Here is a 21,825-nt window from a genome sequence, read left to right as displayed (position 1 = left end):
CCTTTATTTTGAAAAGCGCCCAACGCGGAAGTTTCCTTACCGCGGTGACGCTCGTATAACACGTTGAGCTAAGTTTTCACTCAGCGACAGTCTATTTTAAGTCATATATTCGTGTTTATTGTTCTTTTTCTTCATAGGGTGGTGTTTGACCGCAGCGTTCGCGGTAGCTGTCTCGCGTGACGTCACAGGACATGCTGGTTTATAATCTGCTCCATCTGTGGCAGATAGGAAGGAAGGAAGTAGGGAAGCACTTGCACTTGCACTTGCACTGACAAAGCCGAGTCAGATAGTTATTGCCTGAATCTTTTTTTTATATATATTAAAAATGAAGTCTTCGTTGCCATTTCTGCTCTATGCCAGCTCTTTATGCTGGCTGGCCGGTGCCACTCTCTCTAAAACGGATGCAAGGAAGGTGCAGACAGTTGAAGCTCAGGTAAGGTGGCAGCTAGTCTCTACCTGTGAATTATTTGGACTCCTCCCTTTTGTTTTTTTTATCTGTGCAAGTGCAAATACTTAAAGCTTTTGCACAAAGCCGAGACGTGTTGCTTTCTTTCTTCCATTTTTTTAGAGCTCTCCAGCTGAATTGTCTGTGCTGGACAGAGGCCTTGTTGTGGCAGATGTGCAGTGGAAGGACATAGTGAAGGAAGAAAAGAGATACTGTGCTCACGTCAAGAAGACATTTGAAGGACCAGTGCTGGGATACATCACGCCTGTAAGTCTGTATTTAAACCACAGGTCTCTCTGCTTAGCGTTCAAACATTTTCTTCTTTGTTACTGCGGCCATGAAGGAATCAGGTTGTTGACCACTCATGCAATCTTGACAAATTGACTCTGACTTGGTATTATTAGCATCTCTCAAATTATTGCTAAGAATTATAGTGCAAAAGTCAATCAAGGTAATTCAGGTTCTTTATAGTGTTTTAACAAGGAGATGTCTGGAAATAAAAAAGGCTGGCATGGGTACAGGGGAAGCCAGATGTTTTGAAATCTTGTTTTCATCAACTTGTTTTTATTGAGACAGTTTATTAAATTAGTTTTTGTTTTAGGACTTATTTGATGAAATGTATTTAATGGCAAAGTTAATGAAAAATAACTTGATCATATGTGCTCTTTTTTTTTTTTTTTTTTCTCTACCGTCATTTCAATGATCCTGGCAGGGCTTGATTTAACAGGACACATCAGTTGATATCATCCTGTTATTCTGAGTGGATTAGAAGAGCAGAACAGCTCCTTTTTAAAAAAAAAAAAGTAATGCTGCTCAAAATGATTTTACATTTGTTGACCAAAGAAACACGTGCTGCCATCATTACCATGGATTTAAACAAGGGATTCACGGGCAAAGTGATTGCAAGAAGAAACAGTTTAGCAAATCGTGAAGTACGTAAAGAAGAGAGGTTCCTGGAGGGGTTGCACATTTTAGTCATTCATTGAGGCGCAGACCAGTGTCAGCAGTGTTGGAGAGTATGAGAATACAGACGCTGGAGCTGCAGAAAGCAGTCACTGGGAAAATAACAGATAACTCACTGACACTTGTGGACGTCAGAGACTGACATACTTAGATTGGACAAAATTGACGGATTAATGAAAATGGGTCAGCTTGGTCATGTTCAGAATGTGGTGAGGCGTTCTCCATCAATGCCATGCGAGGAACACTGATGTCATATGGGTACACTCCCTTGCATGGCAGTGTATATTCTCGTTTCTATATAATGCTGACGTAAATGATCATTCAGAGCTGTCACCTCCTCATTTTACCTTTTTTCCCGCATCGAGATCAATATGAGAGTCCAGTACTGAAGCTGTACCGTTTCTCTGGCTTGTTTAGGTTAAAAGTGTTAAAGTATAGTTTTTGCCTCAAGAGTCTTTCCTTTCTTAAGAAGTCATTAATAAAAGAAGAGCGCATCTCCAGAGTAAAGGACTGGGAGGGTGGCTAATTCTTTACAACAGTCTGGGGTCAGGAAGAGCTGCAAAGAATCCACTTGTTGTCAATAAAAAAAAAAAACAGCTATTATAAACTAACATTCAACAGCAAGTTACCAGAATTGGACCGCAAAGGATGAGAGAGAAGATGTGAAACCTACCATGATTCCTGTGTTTTTTTTTTTTTGTCAATAAATTATACTGAGTCCATCTAAAGGAGTGGACTCACTCATTATGTCTTTTAAAAAGAGTGATGAACATCCTGCAAGAAAAACTCTGTTCAATGATCAAACATTTCACATTTCAGTGATGAAGAATGCTGTGCATGACTTTATGCGCCTTCCTTCTTGTCGTGATTCACCCATTACTCTGCTGCAATGTAAATATGGACTCATCAGACCTCAAAACTTTCTTCTGTTGTTACAGGGGCTAATCTTTATGCATGCTAGAAAATGTAAGCTTTTTCTTTCCCCTATCTTTTTTTTTTTTTTTTTTTTTTTAAGGGCTACGCGGTTGCTATACATTCCCAATCTCTGATGAAACATAATTAGAATAAGCTTTATTTGCCTAGTTTGTGCACACAAACAAGGAATTTGACTTTGGCTCCTCCTTTTCTCTCAATGAAGACATTAATCATCAATGCTGTAATTATCCACTAAAGGTCTTAACTGTTTGCTTTGTTAAAATTGAGAGGTTACCTTGGGACGGGCATTGTAAGACAGAGATTTCTCAATGGCTCAGGAACCAAAACATTGGAGCTTTTGGTTGATCTTCAGGAAACTCCCCGGATCTTACTCCTGATTAGAACCTGTGGTTTGTTCTCTAGCAAATGAACCCTAAAAAAAAAAACAAGACTGGGTCACCTTTAGCAGGGATTTAGCCCTGAAAGTGATTTCCAGACGCCCAGAAAAATGTAAAATAAATAAATAAATACATTTAAAAAGGAAAAGTTAATGCAACAAAACAGATGCTTTGCATTAACTTAGATTTTTAAGAGAAGCCTTTATGACACATTAAATATTTATAACTGAACTTCACCGGAGGAAAATCTGTTGTCACAAAAAAAAAATCTAACAATAAAGCAGTAAAGTTTGTATAATAAAATAAAAATAAACAAAAAAAAACCCAAGATTTTTCCATCCCAAAGATTTTGGCCACCATTATTGTCAATAAATTGGGAGATGGAAAATTTCTGTAAACCTTACTAATCAACAAAGGGGGAAAAAACATTTATTTTATATAAACAGATACTAATAAGGCATGTTGACATGAAAGTAATCAAACTCCCCCCCCCCCCCCCCCCCCCTTATTCCTTTTCATCTGACCTGTCTTCTCTTGACGTCTCTACCCTGCAGTGGAATCCCCACGGCTACGATATTGCCAAGCAGTTTGGCCCCAAGCTGTCGTCGGTGTCTCCGGTTTGGCTTCAGCTCCGCCGACGAGCTCCTGGCACGTTTGACGTTACGGGACTCCACGACCACGACGCTGGTAGATAATCCGCCTCGTTGACACGCTCAAAGCTGAAACCTCTGAGTTGCTTACAGCAAAATAACCCATTTTTTCTCTCCCTAGGCTGGGTCAAAGCTGTACGCAAGTCAAACAAAAAGGTCAGGATGGGTGAGTAGACGTCATCCCTGCTGTGATCTGTTGCTGTGGATGTAGATCAGAGGTTTGCATCATTGTTTCCACTGCGTTTTATTCCCAGTGCCCCGAGTGCTATTTGACGGCTGGTCCTACCAGGATTACGTGAGCGTGTTCGGGAGTGAAGATGAAATCGAGGAGCTGTCAGGTGAACTGGTGGATGTTGCAAAGGTAATAAGTGGATGAGGTTTTCCTTTAACTCCCATGAAACGTTGTCACGTTCGCCCGACGCCCGTCAGTCTGATGGGAACTTTGTGGCCTTTCAGACTGAAGGATTCAACGGATTTACCCTGGAGCTTTGGAGTCAGTTGGGCGGAAACAAAAGAAAGTGAGTTATTCTCTTGAGAATACGTTTTGGCTTTGGGGTTAATAAAAAAATCAAACATTTCTTTTAATCTCCTTTCTTAACAGGGAGCTTGTTCACTTGGTGAAACACATATGTGAGACTTTAAAAGCTAAAAAGTTAGACTGCGTACTAGTTATTCCCCCAGCTGTGACAAGGTGAATATCATTCTCTATATCCAACAACTATTTTCATGCAAAACAACAAATAAAACCTTGAAATGTTTCATGCTAAAGAAGAAAAAAAAACTGTTTTTCCTGTAATTATCAGTACAGGGCAGCCAGGGATGTTTGGCAGGGAGGAGTTTGAGGAGTTGGCCCCGGTGGTTGACGGATTCAGCCTCATGACTTACGACTACACCAGTGGACCCAGGTGAGGTCATGGATGAGAGGGTTTTTCTTAAATGTGACAGAGAACATCAAGAAAATTAACCTTTTTCTTTTATGAAATTACTTATTATTATTATTATTATTATTATTATTATTATTATTATTATTCCAACAGATCGGGCCCAAGCTCGCCCCTGCCCTGGGTCAAAGACTGTGTTCTGCAGCTGGCACCGAACACTCAGTGGAGACAAAAGATCCTGCTTGGAGTCAATCTGTACGGCCTTGACTTCTCGAGCCACGGGACAGAGCCGGTCCTGGGTGGGAGGTGAGCTCGACGCAGAGGTGGATGGCTGTACTTGTTAAATTAGCTGGTTCCAGTCCTAGAGAATTCCTTCAGAGTTTACCCGATGCTGCAAAACCAGAGAAATGACTTGTTTCCAAATCCCTAATGCTTCTTCTTTTGCATCTCCCTCACTAAAGTTAACACATAGCATGAGGGATGTTACGCTTTTTAGATGGATTTTAGCGTCATTACTCACTTTGTAGGCTTTTACGTCTCTTAAAATTAATGATGGAATACAGCTAATGGAAACATAAATGTCTGGGCAATGGGGTGGAGAGCCATGTATAGTATATGCACTTAATACTTGTCCAGTAAAGGGTCATCAAGACCCCTCCACAGTGAGAGTAAACTGCAAAACGTAATTGCTAAAGAGGTAAGAGGTTTGCTGTAATCCCCGCGTTGTTGAGTGGAAGGAAAAATGTGCGAATGCGACGGCCGCAGCGTTGAGAGGCCCGGGTAGTAAGGCCCATTGAGAAACTAGCAGAAAATTCACAAGGCATGGGCGGGGGATGGGATCTGTGCTTCAGGAACCAAAATCCTGACAGAAAACAAAGTGGCAGATCTAAAATAAAACATTTTTCAAAAGATTTTAGTGCCCAGTGACTTCAATAAGGCCCAACCCCAAGTGTGTTGTTAACTTTGAGCTTGCTTAGATTTGGGGAAAAGCAAATATTGGGAGGAGACTATTAAACAAAACCAGTATAATGTACTAAAGACAAATAACTTCTTCGGATGGTTAAACCAGTCGTGGATACAGGGTCTGTGCAGATTGTACTTGTGAACACGAGAAGTGCAATACAGATAAAGTTTACACGCCCCTGTTAGAATGGCAGGTTTTATGAACCATTTCATAACCTTTTCTACCTTTTTTACCATCCTGTGTAAATTTACTGAAAAGTAAAACTGTTAATGGAAAAATATAACTATGGGGGGGAAAAATGTACCAAACCTGGTGGCATAAGTGAGCATAATGTTAAATGAATATAGGGCGACTGTGGAGCAAAGAGCTAGGGGGGTTCATCCTGTGACTGGAGGGTTGCCGGTTTGCATAGAGTCTTTATTGGCAGGCGTCATTCAGCTCTTCAAATAATCACTTGACAACATTTGGTCACACTACCTGGCAAAAAATCCCCAAATCTATGAGATCTGGAGGACATTACTTGTCCACAGCCCTCTTCATGCAGTCTATTCATGTTCAGACTTAAAACGGTGCTTAAAAAACATAATCCCCTCTCAGTTTACAAGCAGCTTTTATGGTTTTCAGTCAAAGCTGAGTGTTTTTTTTTTTTTTTTTTTTTTTTTTTTTTTTTTTTTTTTTTTGTTTTTTTTTTAAGATCTCTTCATGAATTCATCCATCTTGAAATAAGGTTTAGCTCCATTGAAGAAAAGTAACTCCAGAGCATAATACAGCAACGACCATATATATCTGTGGTCAGTTTGTTATTTTTGTGCCAAACCTGTTTTTGGAATTAATGCTAGATAATATCAGATTATTTCAAATTGTGCCGCATATTTGTCTGTTTTTAAGAGTTTAAAAAGGCCTGGATGTTTTCTTTGAAAGGAAAGGCTTCTTTCAATGTTGCTCCTTCTTTGATATATTAATTGCCCTGAAAATGTAAAGAACCAGGGATTGTAGTCACATGTAGAAAACAACCTGTACTGACCTACTGATCCTCAGTTATGGAGAAAATATACATCAGCTATTTAATTAATTGTAGCTCTGAACTCAAGATGACTATGGTAGAGCTGAATAAAGTGCTTCAAATTATTTTAGGGTGTTAGAATGACAAGCCTATTACAGCCTTTTCCTCCTAACAGATTTTAATTGTTTATTCAGCTGAATAACACAGGATACATTTTACATTAACGGTGTAAAAAGTTCTAGGATTATTTCTTATGGTCTTAGTGACATTTTAAGAGGTGCGCACACTTTATTTTTTATTTATTTTATATCCACTGTATGTTTTTTGCCCATTTGTATTGCTAATATTAAGCAGTCTGATCATAAACTATTTGTAAGCCGTGACACCAGATCGCTCTCAACTCAACTTTAAAATGATTCGCAGATCAACGTTCGTACTTCCGCGACCAATCTAATGCAGCGTGAGTATGAAGAAAACTTTGCAGAGTGCTAACACTTTATTTCCCTGCTGTTCTCTGTAGGTACATTGAGATCTTGCGAGAACACAGACCAAAGATTCTCTGGGATGAATACTCTGCAGAGCATTACTTCAGTTACAAAAGGTACCGCTTTTAACAAAGCAGAAAAAAGTTGCTAGGAAAAGTCCAACTTTTGATGGGCTTTTCTAAATAAATGCTCTTCCCTTCTCCCCAGAAGCACTGCTGTAAAGCATGTGGTATACTATCCTTCACTCAAGGTAAACCTTTTTTTTTCTTTTACTGCAAATTAGTTTGAATTATATTTTTTGCAACAGTAAAGAAATGTCAAATATATTTATTTCTTTTTTTGCAGTCAATCCACATGAGGATTTCTTTGGCTGCCGAACTGGGAACAGGAATTTCTTTATGGGAAATGGGACAAGGACTGGATTATTTCTACGATCTCCTATAAGCGTTGGACTTTTTGATAAAGGAAATGGTGAAATGTTGTTTTTGCGGTGTGCATTTTTTTCCCCCCTCTTTGAACTGAGAAGAAAAGCACAGGACAGAAATATAAAGTCTGAAAAATAATGGGCAGGGTGGAGGATGATGAAAATGTGGACTTGTTCTCTGTCAGAGAATGGAGATAATTCGTTGTCTGAAAGAAAAAGCTCTTGAAGCAAATGTCGGTTCTCCAGGTTTGTTTCATTCATGATTTAGTGATTTGTAGAGTTCAGAAGCGTGACGCATGGAGATCAAGATTTGAACTACTATAGTGTCCTGGGAAAGTTTTCACACCCCTTCACTTCTTACACAATGTGTTACTGACCTATTCCAAAAAAAACATTTAAAGGTTTAAGCAAAAATATTCTGTGAAAACATGCTTTCAACCATTAGTAAATTTACTAATAACATTTTAAAAAAATCATCCACTTTGAGGCATGTAAAACTGAGCTCAGGTGCTTCTGATTTCCACTGAGGATTGAAGTGGAGCTCAACTGTCCCTCAGGTCACAGTTGGTGAAGGAAAGCAGAGAGCAAACCAATCAAAGAAGTTAAAAGTTTTTTTTTCTTTGGACCTCCAATACCAGATTGTGCCAAAAATCTGGCGTAGGGAGACATTGAATGACCCAAACAGCCCTGTGAAATGGAGCCGCTAGGAATGGCTGACCAAAATGAATAATGTGGGAAGGAGGGCGTCGGTCACAGAGGTGACCAAGAAGAACCCATTTAGGACTAAGTTGTCACCTTGTGGATCGACACATCCAGTTCAACCATTGTCAACACAGTCCACCAAACAGGCCTTTACAGATGCACCTCCTGGTTAAAAGACACGGGACAGCCGGCTAGAAATGTGTAAAAAAAACAACGTGGAGACTTTCAGATCAGAAAAGACAAAATTAGCTGATGAAAATGAGAGACCGTTTTGGCTTGAACTTAAACCATAATTCTTCAATATAAAGGGAGCACTGCTCAGTAGGTGGCTATTAAGCACGGTGGTGTCGGCGTCATGCTTTAGGGTTGGTTTATTCTAGGACACAAACTGAGTAGTCTGCGTATGAGGTAAGAAGACAGCAGGCAGGTTCCTTTTAAAGAGAACATGCTCCAGAGCGGTCTGGACATCAGACTACAGCGAAAATTCAGCTTCCAACAGAAAAAACAACCCAAAATACACAGCCGAGATAACTAAAGCTGGGGCAAGGTCCCAGCCAGAACCTCAACTTTAACTGAACATTGCTGGAGAAACCTAAACATGGCGGTCTACTGACTCAGCCCACCCAAACTGTCAGACTGGACAGATCAATGCAGGAATATTCTGTAGATGAAGGCAAACAATGAAGGGGTCAACGTTGCAAAGATAACTCCAAGAAGACTTGAGGTTGGGATTATAGCCAAAGATGCTTCAATATAATGGGGCTGAATAATTAAGGAATGCTGGATTAACATGTTTTATCCTCCAAAAGCTGTTATTTAGTACTGTTTTGATTACTAAGGGCAAAAAAAACTTCAAACCAGTTAAATCCACAAATGTGAAAGAGATGGAAAAGTGTGAATACTTTCTGGTTGTATTGTAGCAAGGCTAAAGTCTTTTTTTTTTTTTTTTTTGCCTACCAGTATGACAAGTAATGGTGCCTGTGTTTGCAGCTGATCCCAGCGTCTTCAATGATTTGTTCCAAGATAAACACACAGATCCAGACACAGGGTGACCTTTATTTGGCATTACAAAGCAGGATGAGATTATTCACAGCCAGCGACGTCGACTGCAGATTCTGTCCCGTTATTAGGTGCCTGTCGACAACCACGTGCACGGCGTCTTCTTGACTCGCTGGGGAAACGGAGACAGACGTTACGCGGGTTTGGGGGAAACCACCATCAGGTGTCTGTGTGGCGTATCTGCTCACCTGTGTAAGACCCGCCGCTGTCCTTCACAAAATCCTCCACAATAAGAGGAAGGTTGGCGAAGTCGGGCTGACGCACCAGTTCAAACACAGACGGCTTTGAGGAAGACATCGATTATTAGGTAGGTTGTGTACGTGCCATCCCCCTGAGTAAATAATGCCCCTGTAAGAGAGCACTGACCCCTGTTAAGCTGTAACCACCGAAAATCCACCTCTGGCCCTCGGTGGCACAGCACAGCGCCGACACTCCCTGTCCAACAGCGCACACGGGCTCTGCTCAAGTGGGAGAAAAGGGAAAAAAATACAGCATGGACCGAGGCTGTTGGACCAGATTTCAACGTACGTCTGGAACTCACTTTGCTGGGAGATGAACTGTGTGAGAATCCGGTGCATGGAGCCGCTGTGCGCCAGGTCATTGGGCGCTCCGGGGCAGTCTGGGATGAGCAGCGCCTGGTATCTGGCACCTTGGAGGGGGAAAAAAACAAAAATGTAACGGAGCAGGGTCCATCTAATGGAAGCAGACGTAAAAATAGTTTATGGACTGTGAAATGAACTCTTCTCACCATCTATAGATTCCAGTTTGGCTGGTGTTGCATAAGACTTCACGTTAAAGTCCTGTACCCATCTGGCTGTGCTTTCATCCACTCCCACGAAGTCTATCGTCTTCCCCTTTAGTTACAAAAACAAAAACAAAAAGAAAACCTTGAAAACTAAACATTACAAAGTACTAGCGTCACATGGTCCCACATACAGGACAGACAGCATGAGGTGAATGGTTGGGGGCAAGAGAATTAGGCTGCATCTTAAAGTTAGTTTGCATGAACCTCTGATGTCTGCAGTCCACCCCTGGTCAACATTTTAATCCCAGAAACAGGATATCACGCAACTGGAGAACTGCAAAACTTTCTCTTTACTTTTTCTGATCAGCAGGTCAAATATAAAAAAATCGGATTTTATTTCCTCGTTGAATAAATGGATCAAAACTGAAGAAACAAAAAACATTTATTTGCTCTATAAACACATGAACAAAGACATTTTCTTTGACACAGTTTTCTAACAATCTGGTGATGGACATTTGGCTTGATGCATCGTTAGGAATTATCTCGTAATCCTGTCATTTTCTTGTGACTTTAGATCAACTACCCATATCAAAGAGCCTTTAGGGTTGGGACGAGGCTTTAATTGCACAGTACTAATTCCCTATTCTGACAGTTAGTGTTTTCTTTCTTAGGACTGTGGCACATAATAAATATTTGCTACAGATTTTTTGATACAGTAGGTTTGGATCCAGCAGAAAATTAGGGAATTAAATCATACCTATCTAACCTTAAAGAGAGAATCCTTGTTGCTACACTTTATAGTTAGCGTGGCCTTCGCTATCCTGTAATAACTAGTTCAGTTGCTATGGGCGTAGGCTGCAGGAGGACATACTGACCACTGCGGAGTGGTGGGCCCAGTGGTTACAGCAGGGAGCTTGCATCCTGGAAAGGTTGCAAGCTCCCTGAATCCCACAGACTGCCACACTGGGTTAAATGCAGAGAGAACAATTTTCATTGGAACATATGAAGATGATTTTAAAAATTACTGTTCTTGCAGTTCTTCTTCTACCACCGTCTAATTCCCTGTTATCTCCAGGTACTGCTGCCATTAAAATGAGTATCCCTCTAACAATCGTTCTTTTCACAGAAGTTACACCTGTGTTTATTTAGCTGGGACATCTTCGTCTTTCTGAAGACGATACCCTTGGCTCAGTGTCTCTGTGTTTGTCCGGGACAGAGCATCTGAAGGAGCTGCCTGGCAGTAACTATATGCACTTTGCTTTTCATGGCATGCACGTTTCTACCAGACCAGAGCTTACATGTTCAGCTTGGGTTTCTCTCCTAGATGGAGCAAATAAATGTTTCTGTAACATAGAAAGTTATCCTGGGCCAGTGCTTCTGTGTTATTTGCGTGTTTCTGCTCTGCTTTCCTCATCCCTCCCTGATGGCTGCTCACACTCAGCTGGGATCTGCTGGAGGAGGCCTCTTCCTGTCAGAAGTGGGGCTTTTTCCACCCTGATACTGTTGTTGCAATGCATTGCAATCAGCTGGGCTTCCATCTGATTTCAGGACGTCACCACACCAACGTCAAGGACGTCATTGGGCGTTTGCACTCATTCATCTGCGTGGCCTCATCCATTCCTTCTCCTTACCCCTGGTGTGGCGGTCTGCAGGTTGAAGGCGGTGCTGCAAAGACTGAAGCACTGCAGAAAAGACTTGGCCGAGACCCCTGAGCGAATAAAACACAGCAGTGTTAACACTTCAGGAGGACAACGACCCTCTGCAACCTCACACTCTTAATTTAGCCGTGGATCATGGCGTTGGGTCAGCGCTGCGTAAATGGTTTGGACCTGACACCGAGCCGCGGCAGCTGCAGCGGACTCACCTTGAGGAGACGCGCTGGCCACTATCAAGCAGGTCGGTTTCGCAGACATGTTATAATTTTTCTACCCCAAGATGATCAAATGCACCAGCACGAATGTATGAGGAAGTCAGGTCAGCTGACAACAACATCCGGTAAATCAATTTCAAAATAAAAGCTTTAAACACAGACAAAAATCCAATTTTATTTGCTTTGAAATAAAACAAGTTCACATGAATACACATTATTCTTGTTTTAAATAAAAAACCACTAGAATTATTACTACAACAATAATAATAATAATAATAGCGTTGTTTTCTATAATATGACAGTATATTTAACATTATACATTATGAGAAACTAAAACATCATTATGAAACAGCTGAGGCATAATGATGAGACACAAAGATAGAAGAGCTGGCAAAGTCACAATAATAAAATAATTTGTTTTAGCATGATGGACTAGATAGGCATCCATACCGAATTCCTTGTACATGAACACACCACCGTTTAAACATCAACAGCATTTATATGTTTCTCAATTCTCTTGCGTGTTTTATTTTGTGTAGAAGTTTATTTGCACATCACGCTTCCTCATAAAATGAAAGATGAGTAGAGTTTTCTCTGGGGGGAAAAAAAAGAGAAGAGATTGGTGCTGTCCAGCAGCATTGTAAAGTCTGTAGTGTTTGTCACTGTTGTCGTAATTTAAAGTCCCAACTTTACAGCAACACTGTGCAAAATGTTGGGTGTTTACATCATTCAGACAAAGGTTAAACAGTCAAGAATGTGACACTAAAGGGGTTCCAACATCAGTACACATCTTCCTTCAGGTTTCGACAAAGGCAGCAGGTGAACATCATCCCTACGAGCTGGAAGGAAGCAGAAGTATTGGACGTGTTAGTTCCTCTTTCACATGTCAAAGGTTGTGGATACTCATCAGTATTTTCCTCACTTTACCTGTAGAAATGCAATCCCAATACCCACTGCCCCGAGAATATATAACTGGCTTTGGATGAAATCCTCCAGTTTCTCAATGCATCCTCCCTGGGTTGAAATGAAAAAGAATGAAATAAAGGTCAAACTTTTCACTGTTCTAACATGTCTACTTTACCTACTCTAAGTCTTCATTTTAAAGGTTTTATGTTGTAGAAAATACAGATTTGGAAATGTGTGTTTCCTCTGCCCCAAGTTATTTCCTAATGATGTGCTTTATTTATTTTCTTTACTAATTGTTTAATTTTTTATTCTGAGTATCAGGAAATGCACATTATTAAATGTTTTGACTGTATGATTAGATTATTTTTACAAATTACATCCCATTAAACATTACAACTTGGTACTTAAGTAGCTTTTTTTTAATCAAATACATTTTCCGTCTTAAGTTTTTTATTTATTTATTGGGTCTACCCGCCTTTGAACACAGCAAACACGTGGAAGAAGACCTGGTCATATGTGTCAAAACTAGGCTAACAACGTATCCTAACGTGAACACCCCCCACCCCTACTGCGAACCGTAATGGCAGCATCATGTTCTGTTTTTCCTTCCGCCGGGACATAGACGCCCGTCCCATCTGGCGGGAAGATGAACGGAGCTGAATACAGAACAATCCAGGAAGAAAACCTATTAGACGCTTAAAGAGATTTCAGACTGGGATCAAGGATGGTTAGATCAAAATATATTTGTGTGTTAAATTAGCCCAGTCAAAGTCCAGACCTAAATCCAACTGTTGATTCTGTGGCAAGAATTGAAAAGTCAATGTTCAAGACACTCTCCATCCAATCTAATTTAGCTTGAGTTGTTTAGCAAAGAAGAAAAATCTCAATTGTTTCTGTCTCTAGATGTAAAAAGGTGGTAAAGACACACCCCATCAGGTTTGCAGCTGTATCTGCAATGTAAAGCAGCTCTACAGAGTATTGACCTGGGGGAGCTGGAGACAAATACACAAATGTTATACTTTATTTAAAAAGATCTGTTAAAACCATGTATCATTTTTACTAATGTGTATCGCTCAAACGTATAACATAAATCAAACACTTTCTTTACATGTAAACATTGTAAAATGGTAAAGGGCTATGACTATTTTGCAAGGCACTGTACCTCCACCCTGTAGATGTTGGACGGGTGATCTCTGCGACCGCAGAGATCACTGGGAGTTTTACAGCAGCTGTCGGGAACGAGCTGCTGGTTTTGTGCGTTCTGGATCCACTCACTGTCTGTCCAGTCGGAGAAGTTCTGACTTCCACAACATTTAAACTGAGCGGGAGGAACAAACAAAGAGGACGAGAATTCATCTTTAACTAATAAGGATAGTTACTTTGCTCCTCTCATATTGATTTAATCTGACCTGGTTTTTGCAACCATTAAAAAAAGAAACAAATGTTCACACCTCTTGTTGTAGCTTGTCAACAGACTGTGTGATGCTCTCTTGGCCTGGCTGCTGGTATTTCTGCTGCATGGTTAACTTTAGGTTCTGTCTGAGCTCACGATCCAGCTGTGGGTCAGGAGAAACACTTTAGTGCAGGAAGTAAAGAAATAAGATGCTCTTCCTTTAAATAAAAATAGCATGCGGTCAGGTTTCGTTCCTCCCTTGTGACATTCCAGTCTACCTGAGCAATGCCCACACACATAAGTCAGAACACATTCCCACAGATTTTTCTGAACTCCTGATTCAGCAGAGGGATTTTTAAATTAATCTGTTGAGTTAAAACATCGTCTTGCTCCACAAAGTGCAAAGAGAAAAACAGTTTTCTGATCAGACGTTTTATATTCACTCATCTTGGACATGAATCTCAAATGAATTTTGGACTCTTTGAAATAAACTTGAACTGTTGTGCAACAATTTTGAAGATGAAAATATGGTGAACAAGTCTGAATTTCTGACTATTATGTGAAATAATAAAAACAAAAAAATCACACACGCTGGCTCAAATATGCACCTACCTCCCCATGAATATTTGCCTGAATTATAAAGCTCCACTTCAACTACTTTTTTTGTGTGGAAATCAACAAGTTCAAACGATTTGGTTTGAATATCTATCCACTTTTTTCAGAATTGGAGGATTTCATGCCATTTACCGTGCTTTTAAGAATGGCTCAAATAAGCACTTGTTGGCTTTGGGCAGAGCTTGTATGAGTCTGAGGACACGAGGAAGACCCGGTTTGACGGAAAGTTGCAACCTGTGTCTGTTGTGCATCTGCAGCGATGCCAAGGTCTGTCTCATTCGCTCAGGTTTATTATCTGCCTGTATCAGAAATGCCATGCTGATGGAGAAAATCGTGCGCTACATTCAGCGCGGAGGCAGGCAGATGGCCAGTGTCCCGGCTGCCTCCACTGCCTCTAAAGATGCAGCATTTGTCTCCGTACCGAGCCCTATTCCCAGGACTGCATCAGAGTTTGTGCGATTTTCTACATTTACAATTTCAGGGGTCCAAGAGGTTGGAATCATTCAAGAAATTTATTATCAGCCTTCTTCGTCCATTTATAAACTAGTGTTTTAAGCTATAAACTGGAAAAGAGAAGCCACTTATTGAGCAATTTGGCCAAAAGTATAAGAAGGACGTTTGGAGAAATCAGGATGTTGCTATTCGAACACTTCAGCTGTCAAGGCTGCATGCAGCAAGAGGTCCAACCCTGGGTCTTTCTGCATGGAGTTTGCATGTTCTCACTGTGCATGTGTGGGTTTCTCTCCTGGTACCCATGACTATTAGGTTAAATGGCCTCTCTAGATTCCTTAGATGTGACTGTGTGCATGAATGGTTGTTTGTCCTGTCTGTCTCTGTGTTGCCCTGTGATAGACTGGCGACCTGTCCAGGGCCTCTCGTCCATTGATAGCTGGAGATAGGCACCAGCACTCCTTGCGACCCCACAAGGGATAAGCGTGATGGAAAATGGATGCTCCAATGAAATTTGTCGTCTGCATTTAATCCATCCCTCAGGGAGCAACTCCCAGGGAGCTCTCTGGGAATAAGGGTCTTGCTCAGGGACCTAGAGTGGCAGTCTGTGGGATTCTAACCAGGGAGCTTACAACCTTTCCAGGATGCAAGTCAGAATAGGGAATTAGTACTGTCCAGTTTAAGCACACAGTCAAAAAACATGACTGTTAGGTTAATTGGCTTCGATAAATTGTCCTTAGGTGTGAGTGTGTGCAAGAATTGTTGTTTGCCCCGTTTGTCTCTGTGTTGCCCTGCGATAGACTGGCGACATTATATATATATATATATATATATATATATATATATATATATATATATATATATGAGCCTGTGTGTAATAATTAGGACTGTGTGTATTTGTGAACATCTCCTATAAATTCAAACTTGTGCACCCATGTGGTTAAGTTTGAATTGACTGTGTTCAGTTCAACCTGAAACAACAAGGAGCCTACTTCAAATTTCTCATTAAACTCCAAAACAATGGAAATGTATTCCCATTAGGAGTGCTTTTCAGCTTTAAAGTAAAAACTGTACATGAACTAGTAGGGAAAACAGATGCAAAAACAGAAAAACACCTGGCAAAGGATTACCTGGTGGCAGAAAGGGAAACACTGCAGCGATGAAATGGGGGGGGGGAAGAAAGAGAGGTGTGAGAAGAATAGCAAAAACAAGAGAAATAAAAATGAAAGCATGCGGTGTCGATATCTACAGCAGTTCAGTCATTGATGGTAGTAAGGTGTTAACAATAAAAAGCAAGCAACAAAGTTCAAAATGGGTCAGGCGAAGTGATTCCAATTCACGCTAAACCAAATCTAACCTTTATTGAGCTTTTCAAACAGTTGATAAGCAGGTTCTAGTATTTGCACAGTGCCATCACACTTGAATGTTTCAGATGATCAAACAAATATATATAACCTCAAACAAAAATAACCTGAGTTAAAGTATCCCCGCATGTTAAATCATAAATTCCTCGTGACCGACCAGATGTTTTTGGCTCTACTTCACTCGCCAAAAATAGTCTGATTACTGCAACACATATAGAATCAAAAATCCCTTAAACAAAACCTGTCAGCCAAGAAGTAGGCTACACGCTTTAAAAAAAGGAAATACCATGTCCTGATCTAAAGAAATTCAAATATATATGATTTCTAAAAATGTAGGGCACCATGGAGAACAATTGTACAAAAATTGAGAAAACATGGAACTGTAGCGCATCTTCCCAGGAGTAAACAGATTTACTCCAAGAGGACAACAACGACTCATGCAGAAGGTCAGAAAAGATCCCAGAGAGACATCTACAACACTGCTGACACCAGTTGCCTCTGTTGGGATTAGTATGATTCATAAAAAAGAAAGAGACTGAACAAAAACGAAATACACAAGAGAAGTCCAAATCCACGGGTGCCCAAAAAGGACACATAAACCAAAAAAACAAGCAAACAAACAATAAAAACATCTCAACTATCCCCCACAACTTTAGCAAACTATCCTTTTGATTGACAAGACATAAATGGTGCTTTTTGGAAGCTGTGTGTCTTGTTGTCTTGTCTTGGTACAGTAGAACTAACACAGCAGTTCATAAAAATAACTTAATACCAGCTGTGTGATGCTCTGGACTTTGCTTCTTCAGGACCAGGATGAAATGCCAGAACCGATATTCTATTCTCTAGCAGAAAATCCTAGAGGAACACGTGCGGACAGTCACAAATCATCATTTCATGACCTTAAGCTCAAACGCAGTTGGGTTGTGCAGCTGGACGGTGGCTGAAGCACACCTGCATCCCACATATGAACAGCTCAAAAGTAATTACACAAGTCCCTTAAATGTGGGTGAAATAGAAAAAATAAAAAATGAAATAAAATAAGTCGTCCACAGTGAAGGAAAAGACACACTGGCAGTTTTTGAAAACACTTGGTGGCTGTTGTTGCCACCCATGATGGCACAACCCGTTCTTATATTCAGGAGATATTAAAAAAAAAAAAATTCGGACTGGTTTGGTTACCCTTTTTTCCCCTTGATAATGAAAATCATCCTTTAAAAACTGCGTTTTGCATTTATTCAGATTATTTCTGGTTGGTAATAAAATGAATGAAATCCAGTCTGGCAAGACAGAAAAAAACGGAATAAATCTGCAAAGGTTTTCACAGCACTGTATGTGAGTTGAACATGATGGCAGATTGACTGAACACCACTTGTGACGCGCTTATATAAAGACACAAAACCTCACCTCCTTGTAGTTGACGTAAGCCAGGACTCCAGCGGTGATTTCCAGCAGGAAAATGCACAGCAGTAACACCAGATACTACAGAACAGACATGAGTGACGTTACACGAGTTAAAACAAGTCAGACTCAAGCATCCTAAACCTTATGTCACTTCAATAGATTTAAAGGCTCAATGGGGTTTAAGGGAAGCTTTAGATTTTTTATTAAAGTTGCAACTAAAGTGGATGAACGAAAAACGAACAATTCTACTAAATTAATCAACAGGAGTAAGCGAAGGAAACACTGTAAAGAGGCAGCGGTCCAAGGGGATATAAAAATAGACATGACATGACACAGTTTGTGCGGATTTGCTTTTGAATTGTATCCTCACACTGTCTGCCCCCCACCCTCTCTCTCTCTCTCTCTGGTGCCCCGAGCAGCCGCCTGTGATGCCCCTCATTCTTCTGCCATGAGCCAAGCTCTAAATCTAAACTCTTAAAGACACACTCTGCGTGACTTTATCTGTTATACGTGACAGGCATGCCTCACATATCGGGCTGCCCTGAATGGAAGCAGACCGGACAGAAGGTCACCAAGAATTGCCTTTCAACTCACACTTCTCAGACTCGTGAATGCATGTATGTTAAAGAATCTAAGCAACACTGGGTGTTTTTTTTTTTTATTAAGTGTTTTGTAGAACCCAAAGCTTTACCACAATCAAGAGGCTCCTCTTCTCCTTCAGAGTGCCGCAGCATCCGATCAGCCCAGTCACGATCACAATGGCTCCAGCAGCAATCAGGATGTAGGCGGAGGCTGAGTAGAAGCTGGAGTTCAGTAAACTGATGTAGTCGCTCTTATCCACCAGAGTCCACACCCCCACCGCCAGCACGGCCCCTCCAGCCAGCTGAGACACAACGTGCCAGATGTCAAGAATGCACCACATAACTTTAAGCAGATGTAACTTCGCTCATGCAAACCGCACAACACCTCACGAACTCACAGTTAATCCCAAAAGAGCTCCGCTGAATTTGGTTTTGCTACAAGATGCATCTAAACATGTGGAGTCACAATCAATAAATTAGCCTTTGTGGGTCATTTGTCAGATTAAACGTAGCTTTTGAAAGTAACCACCTTTAATTGATCTACATTTCTATGTTACAGTTTAACTTTTTTTTTTTTTTTTGGTCTGGTGTAATACACTTATCTTAAATGTCATGTTTTCATTACTTAAAGCAGAACATCAGCATACTTAACATCAACGGCTTGAAAACACCAGTCTGTGTGTAATTAATCTATATAATGCTGCTCTTGGTGATTGGAGCAACTAAAATAAATAAACTTCTCAATAACAGTGTAGTTTACCGAATATGACTGTCAGTGGATTTGTGATTGTGACACAGAAATTCCTTTCCTTTAAGCGGAAAAAGGGAAAAAAAGTAATGAATAGAAAAAAAATGCAATAGAAGAATAAAATTTAAATGATACCCGAACTCCCCCACCTCCCAGATTTTAGGAAAAAAACTTTATTATATTAAAGTAGCTATATATATATATATATATATATATATATATATATATATATATATATATATATATATATATATGTATATATGTATATATTTGTACGTCATGAAATCTAAATAAAACCATGTGGCTCGTGTATTATTTCCTTCCTTTTTTGGGCTCCATCCATCTCACAGCCTGGCCCTACGACGGTGCCCCAGTCCTCCTATACCAGGTAAGGACTACCTATTTGACCTGCCATCTACAATTGAGAGCCTTGAACCAAAATTATTATAATATTTCCTTTAAGGCTACGACAGACCCTACAATGGGTAAAGCCTCACACATCATAGCCTACAAGATCATATGGGTACCTGCACACATCCTCCACTTTAAGGTGATTTTTTTCTAAGGGGCACAGAGGGGATTAAACGCAGCTCCTCTACCTCAGATTATGGATTTTAACCAGATTGGATTGCTCCATCCAGCTCAGGGGTCAGTCTCTGCCACAAGCAGAGGAGTTTAAGCGTCTTGGTGCCTTTTTTTTTTATCAGTGATGGTTAGATAGAGTGGGAGGACACATTGAGTCAGGCCTTCCCAGAAGATACGGAGGTGCTGCTTTTGTGGTACAGGCAAAAAAAGCAACGTTGTCGATTAACCAGTCTGTAATCGTTCCAGCTCTCACCACTGGTTATGGAAATCTGGATCATGACCAAAAGACTAAGATCCAGGATACAAAGGGCTGAAGTGAATTTGGCTCAGATTGGGTGAGGAGCTCCATCATCCAGATGGGAGGAGGAAGTAGAGCTGCTGCTCCATGACAAGTGGAGTAAACTGAAGTGGTTCTGGCATTTAATCAGGGTGCCTCCGTTCGGGACACATCTCTTCGAAGGTCCTCCTGGCGTGTCCCACTGGGACGAGATCACGAGGCAAGCCCAGAAACCTCAGGAGGGAATATTTTCCCCCTCTGGCCTTGGATTGCTCTCGGATCCCCCAAAATAAGCTGGACGGTGTCGATTGGATACGGAGATGTCTGGGTTTGACCCGCTATCCTCAAGATCCGATCTCGCATAAGCGGGAGATCACACTGCAAAAACGGAACTAAAAATTAGTAATATTTTCTTAAAATGAGTTTATCTGTCCTTGATTTGAGCAGGTTAATAAGATGATCTGCCAATGGAATAAGACTTTTGCACTTAAAATAGGAACAGCTCATCTCCACTATCTTATTTCAAGTGCAGGATGTCTAATTATCTTATTTTAGGGGTCAAAATACTATTCCATTGGCAGATAATCTTATTTACCTGCTCAAATCTAGGACAAAAACACTAATTTTAAGAACATTTTACTTATTTTTAGATCCGTTTTTGCAGTGCAGACGGGAGGATGGACTTCAGTCGAACACATATTCATACACGGATTTCTTTATTTATGACCGTCTCTCTTTTGCAAACTTACCCAGAAACAAATGTTGAAGAGAAAAAGCAGGTACTTCAGGCAAATTGTCCCGCAGTTTTTTTTCTTCTCACGCCGAGCTTCCATTCTGAAAAAACAACAGCGTTATCAGCCTGTAAACTTCAGAAGCGCAGTAATCTCTACCGAATCCTAAAGATCCCGACAGCTCAGAGAGAGGAGAGAAGAAGCTCTGAATTCAGGTCACGCCTCAAGCTCAGCTCTTTTACTGGAGATAAGATTATCAGAGAAACTTGCATGGTGTCAGGGTAAAGCCAAAAAAAAACACCCCGAGCTCTGGGTCTGATTAAAAGCAGTTCGCTGTGGCCTGAATGCATTTCAGTAATTTCCTCTTTCAGCCAGCTGTACTTCCACCTTTGCAGGGTGAAGGTGATGTGAGTTAAAGCACGGCTCTGGCTTTAATGAACTTATCTGACAGCGTGAGTTTATTCCCTTTGCCTAAAAGCATAGACTGAGAAAAAAAAAAAAAAAGCTGGCACAAGGCAGAGGGCACGGAAAGCGCTCCGACATGAAATCAAATATGTTGTGGGGAAAACATACTTAACGACTTGTGTCACATGTCAGCCAGCAGACTGTAGTATGTTCCCCATCTGAGTAAGCCGACCCCCTTACTCTACACCTGATATGTTGAACTTTTGACTGGAAGATGAAAAAGTTCCTCTTTAAAAAAACTGAACTTCTCTAAGCTTGGACTTAAAAAAAGTTAAATTTTGCATTTATGTTTAGATTTATCTTATGGATAAGCTCATCAAAACAGAAGGGGTTTCCAGAAAATACATATATTTCAGTTCACAGTAAACCCTAAAAAAAATATTAGACAACCTTGAGGTTATTTTTAACCTATTGTGTAATGGAAAATGCTGCTGTCCGTCTTGGTTGAGAGAAAAAAAAAAAAGGCCCTACCTGAGTTGAGACGATGTGGCCCAGAGGGATGACGACTCTCAGGGTAACGAGTGGATCCCACCTAGCCCTGCCGTGACCGCCTTGCTGCTGCTGAAGCAGAACTGCAACACTGTAAGTTTTCAATTGACGCTCACAGCCTCCTACACCGGCGTCTGTCCTCCTCTTTTGGCCTCACAGACAACTCGCCCCCTCCGAGGCCCGCACACAGAGGACTTGTCTGCCCCCGTCTGGCTACATATTCACACGGGCTTTACAATGCTGTGAGACTCTGACATGTGTAGTGAATAACAAAAAAAAAAAACACACCAATTTTTTTTTTTTTTTATAAAAAAAT

General features: G+C 40.7%; 3 protein-coding genes across 6 annotated transcripts; 1 reads left to right on the top strand and 2 right to left on the bottom strand.

The window, feature by feature from the left end:
* The first annotated feature begins 23 nt into the window (after nucleotides 1-23).
* Nucleotides 24-7,360, top strand: chid1 (chitinase domain containing 1). Of its 2 annotated transcripts, none has more exons than XM_012865228.3 (12): nucleotides 24-433; nucleotides 569-712; nucleotides 3,276-3,408; nucleotides 3,493-3,537; nucleotides 3,626-3,732; nucleotides 3,828-3,889; nucleotides 3,973-4,062; nucleotides 4,175-4,276; nucleotides 4,409-4,558; nucleotides 6,740-6,820; nucleotides 6,915-6,954; nucleotides 7,050-7,360. In XM_012865228.3, the coding sequence occupies exons 1-12, from the start codon at nucleotides 326-328 to the stop codon at nucleotides 7,146-7,148; spliced, it is 1,161 nt and encodes a 386-aa protein (XP_012720682.2). In that variant the 5' UTR covers nucleotides 24-325; the 3' UTR covers nucleotides 7,149-7,360. The 2 variants fall into 2 exon arrangements, with proteins under 2 accessions (XP_012720682.2, XP_012720674.2); XM_012865220.3 differs by having other exon boundaries at nucleotides 6,912-6,954.
* A 1,506-nt stretch (nucleotides 7,361-8,866) lies between these two features.
* gatd1 (glutamine amidotransferase like class 1 domain containing 1) lies at nucleotides 8,867-11,642 on the bottom strand. Its single transcript, XM_012865242.3, has 7 exons — nucleotides 11,499-11,642; nucleotides 11,266-11,342; nucleotides 9,638-9,743; nucleotides 9,431-9,538; nucleotides 9,256-9,347; nucleotides 9,078-9,171; nucleotides 8,867-9,001 (listed from the first exon to the last, which is right to left on the bottom strand). The coding sequence occupies exons 1-7, from the start codon at nucleotides 11,545-11,547 to the stop codon at nucleotides 8,886-8,888; spliced, it is 642 nt and encodes a 213-aa protein (XP_012720696.1). The 5' UTR covers nucleotides 11,548-11,642; the 3' UTR covers nucleotides 8,867-8,885.
* Nucleotides 11,643-12,008: 366 nt separating this feature from the next.
* Nucleotides 12,009-21,691, bottom strand: cd151 (CD151 molecule). 3 transcript variants are annotated; one of them, XM_036149014.1, is made up of 9 exons: nucleotides 21,492-21,691; nucleotides 20,574-20,658; nucleotides 18,325-18,516; nucleotides 17,637-17,711; nucleotides 15,999-16,019; nucleotides 13,862-13,966; nucleotides 13,573-13,728; nucleotides 12,427-12,518; nucleotides 12,009-12,343 (listed from the first exon to the last, which is right to left on the bottom strand). In XM_036149014.1, exons 2-9 carry the CDS (start codon nucleotides 20,655-20,657, stop codon nucleotides 12,337-12,339), a joined length of 732 nt encoding a protein of 243 aa, XP_036004907.1. In that variant the 5' UTR covers nucleotide 20,658; nucleotides 21,492-21,691; the 3' UTR covers nucleotides 12,009-12,336. The 3 variants fall into 3 exon arrangements, with proteins under 3 accessions (XP_036004907.1, XP_012720706.2, XP_036004905.1); XM_012865252.3 differs by having other exon boundaries at nucleotides 12,432-12,518; nucleotides 21,492-21,686; XM_036149012.1 differs by lacking the exon at nucleotides 15,999-16,019 and having other exon boundaries at nucleotides 12,432-12,518; nucleotides 21,492-21,687.
* Between the last annotated feature and the right edge of the window lie 134 nt (nucleotides 21,692-21,825).

Source organism: Fundulus heteroclitus, chromosome 2 (genome assembly GCF_011125445.2).
Source record: "Fundulus heteroclitus isolate FHET01 chromosome 2, MU-UCD_Fhet_4.1, whole genome shotgun sequence".
Lineage (NCBI taxonomy): Eukaryota > Metazoa > Chordata > Actinopteri > Cyprinodontiformes > Fundulidae > Fundulus > Fundulus heteroclitus.
This window is presented reverse-complemented; position numbering and strand designations above follow the sequence as displayed.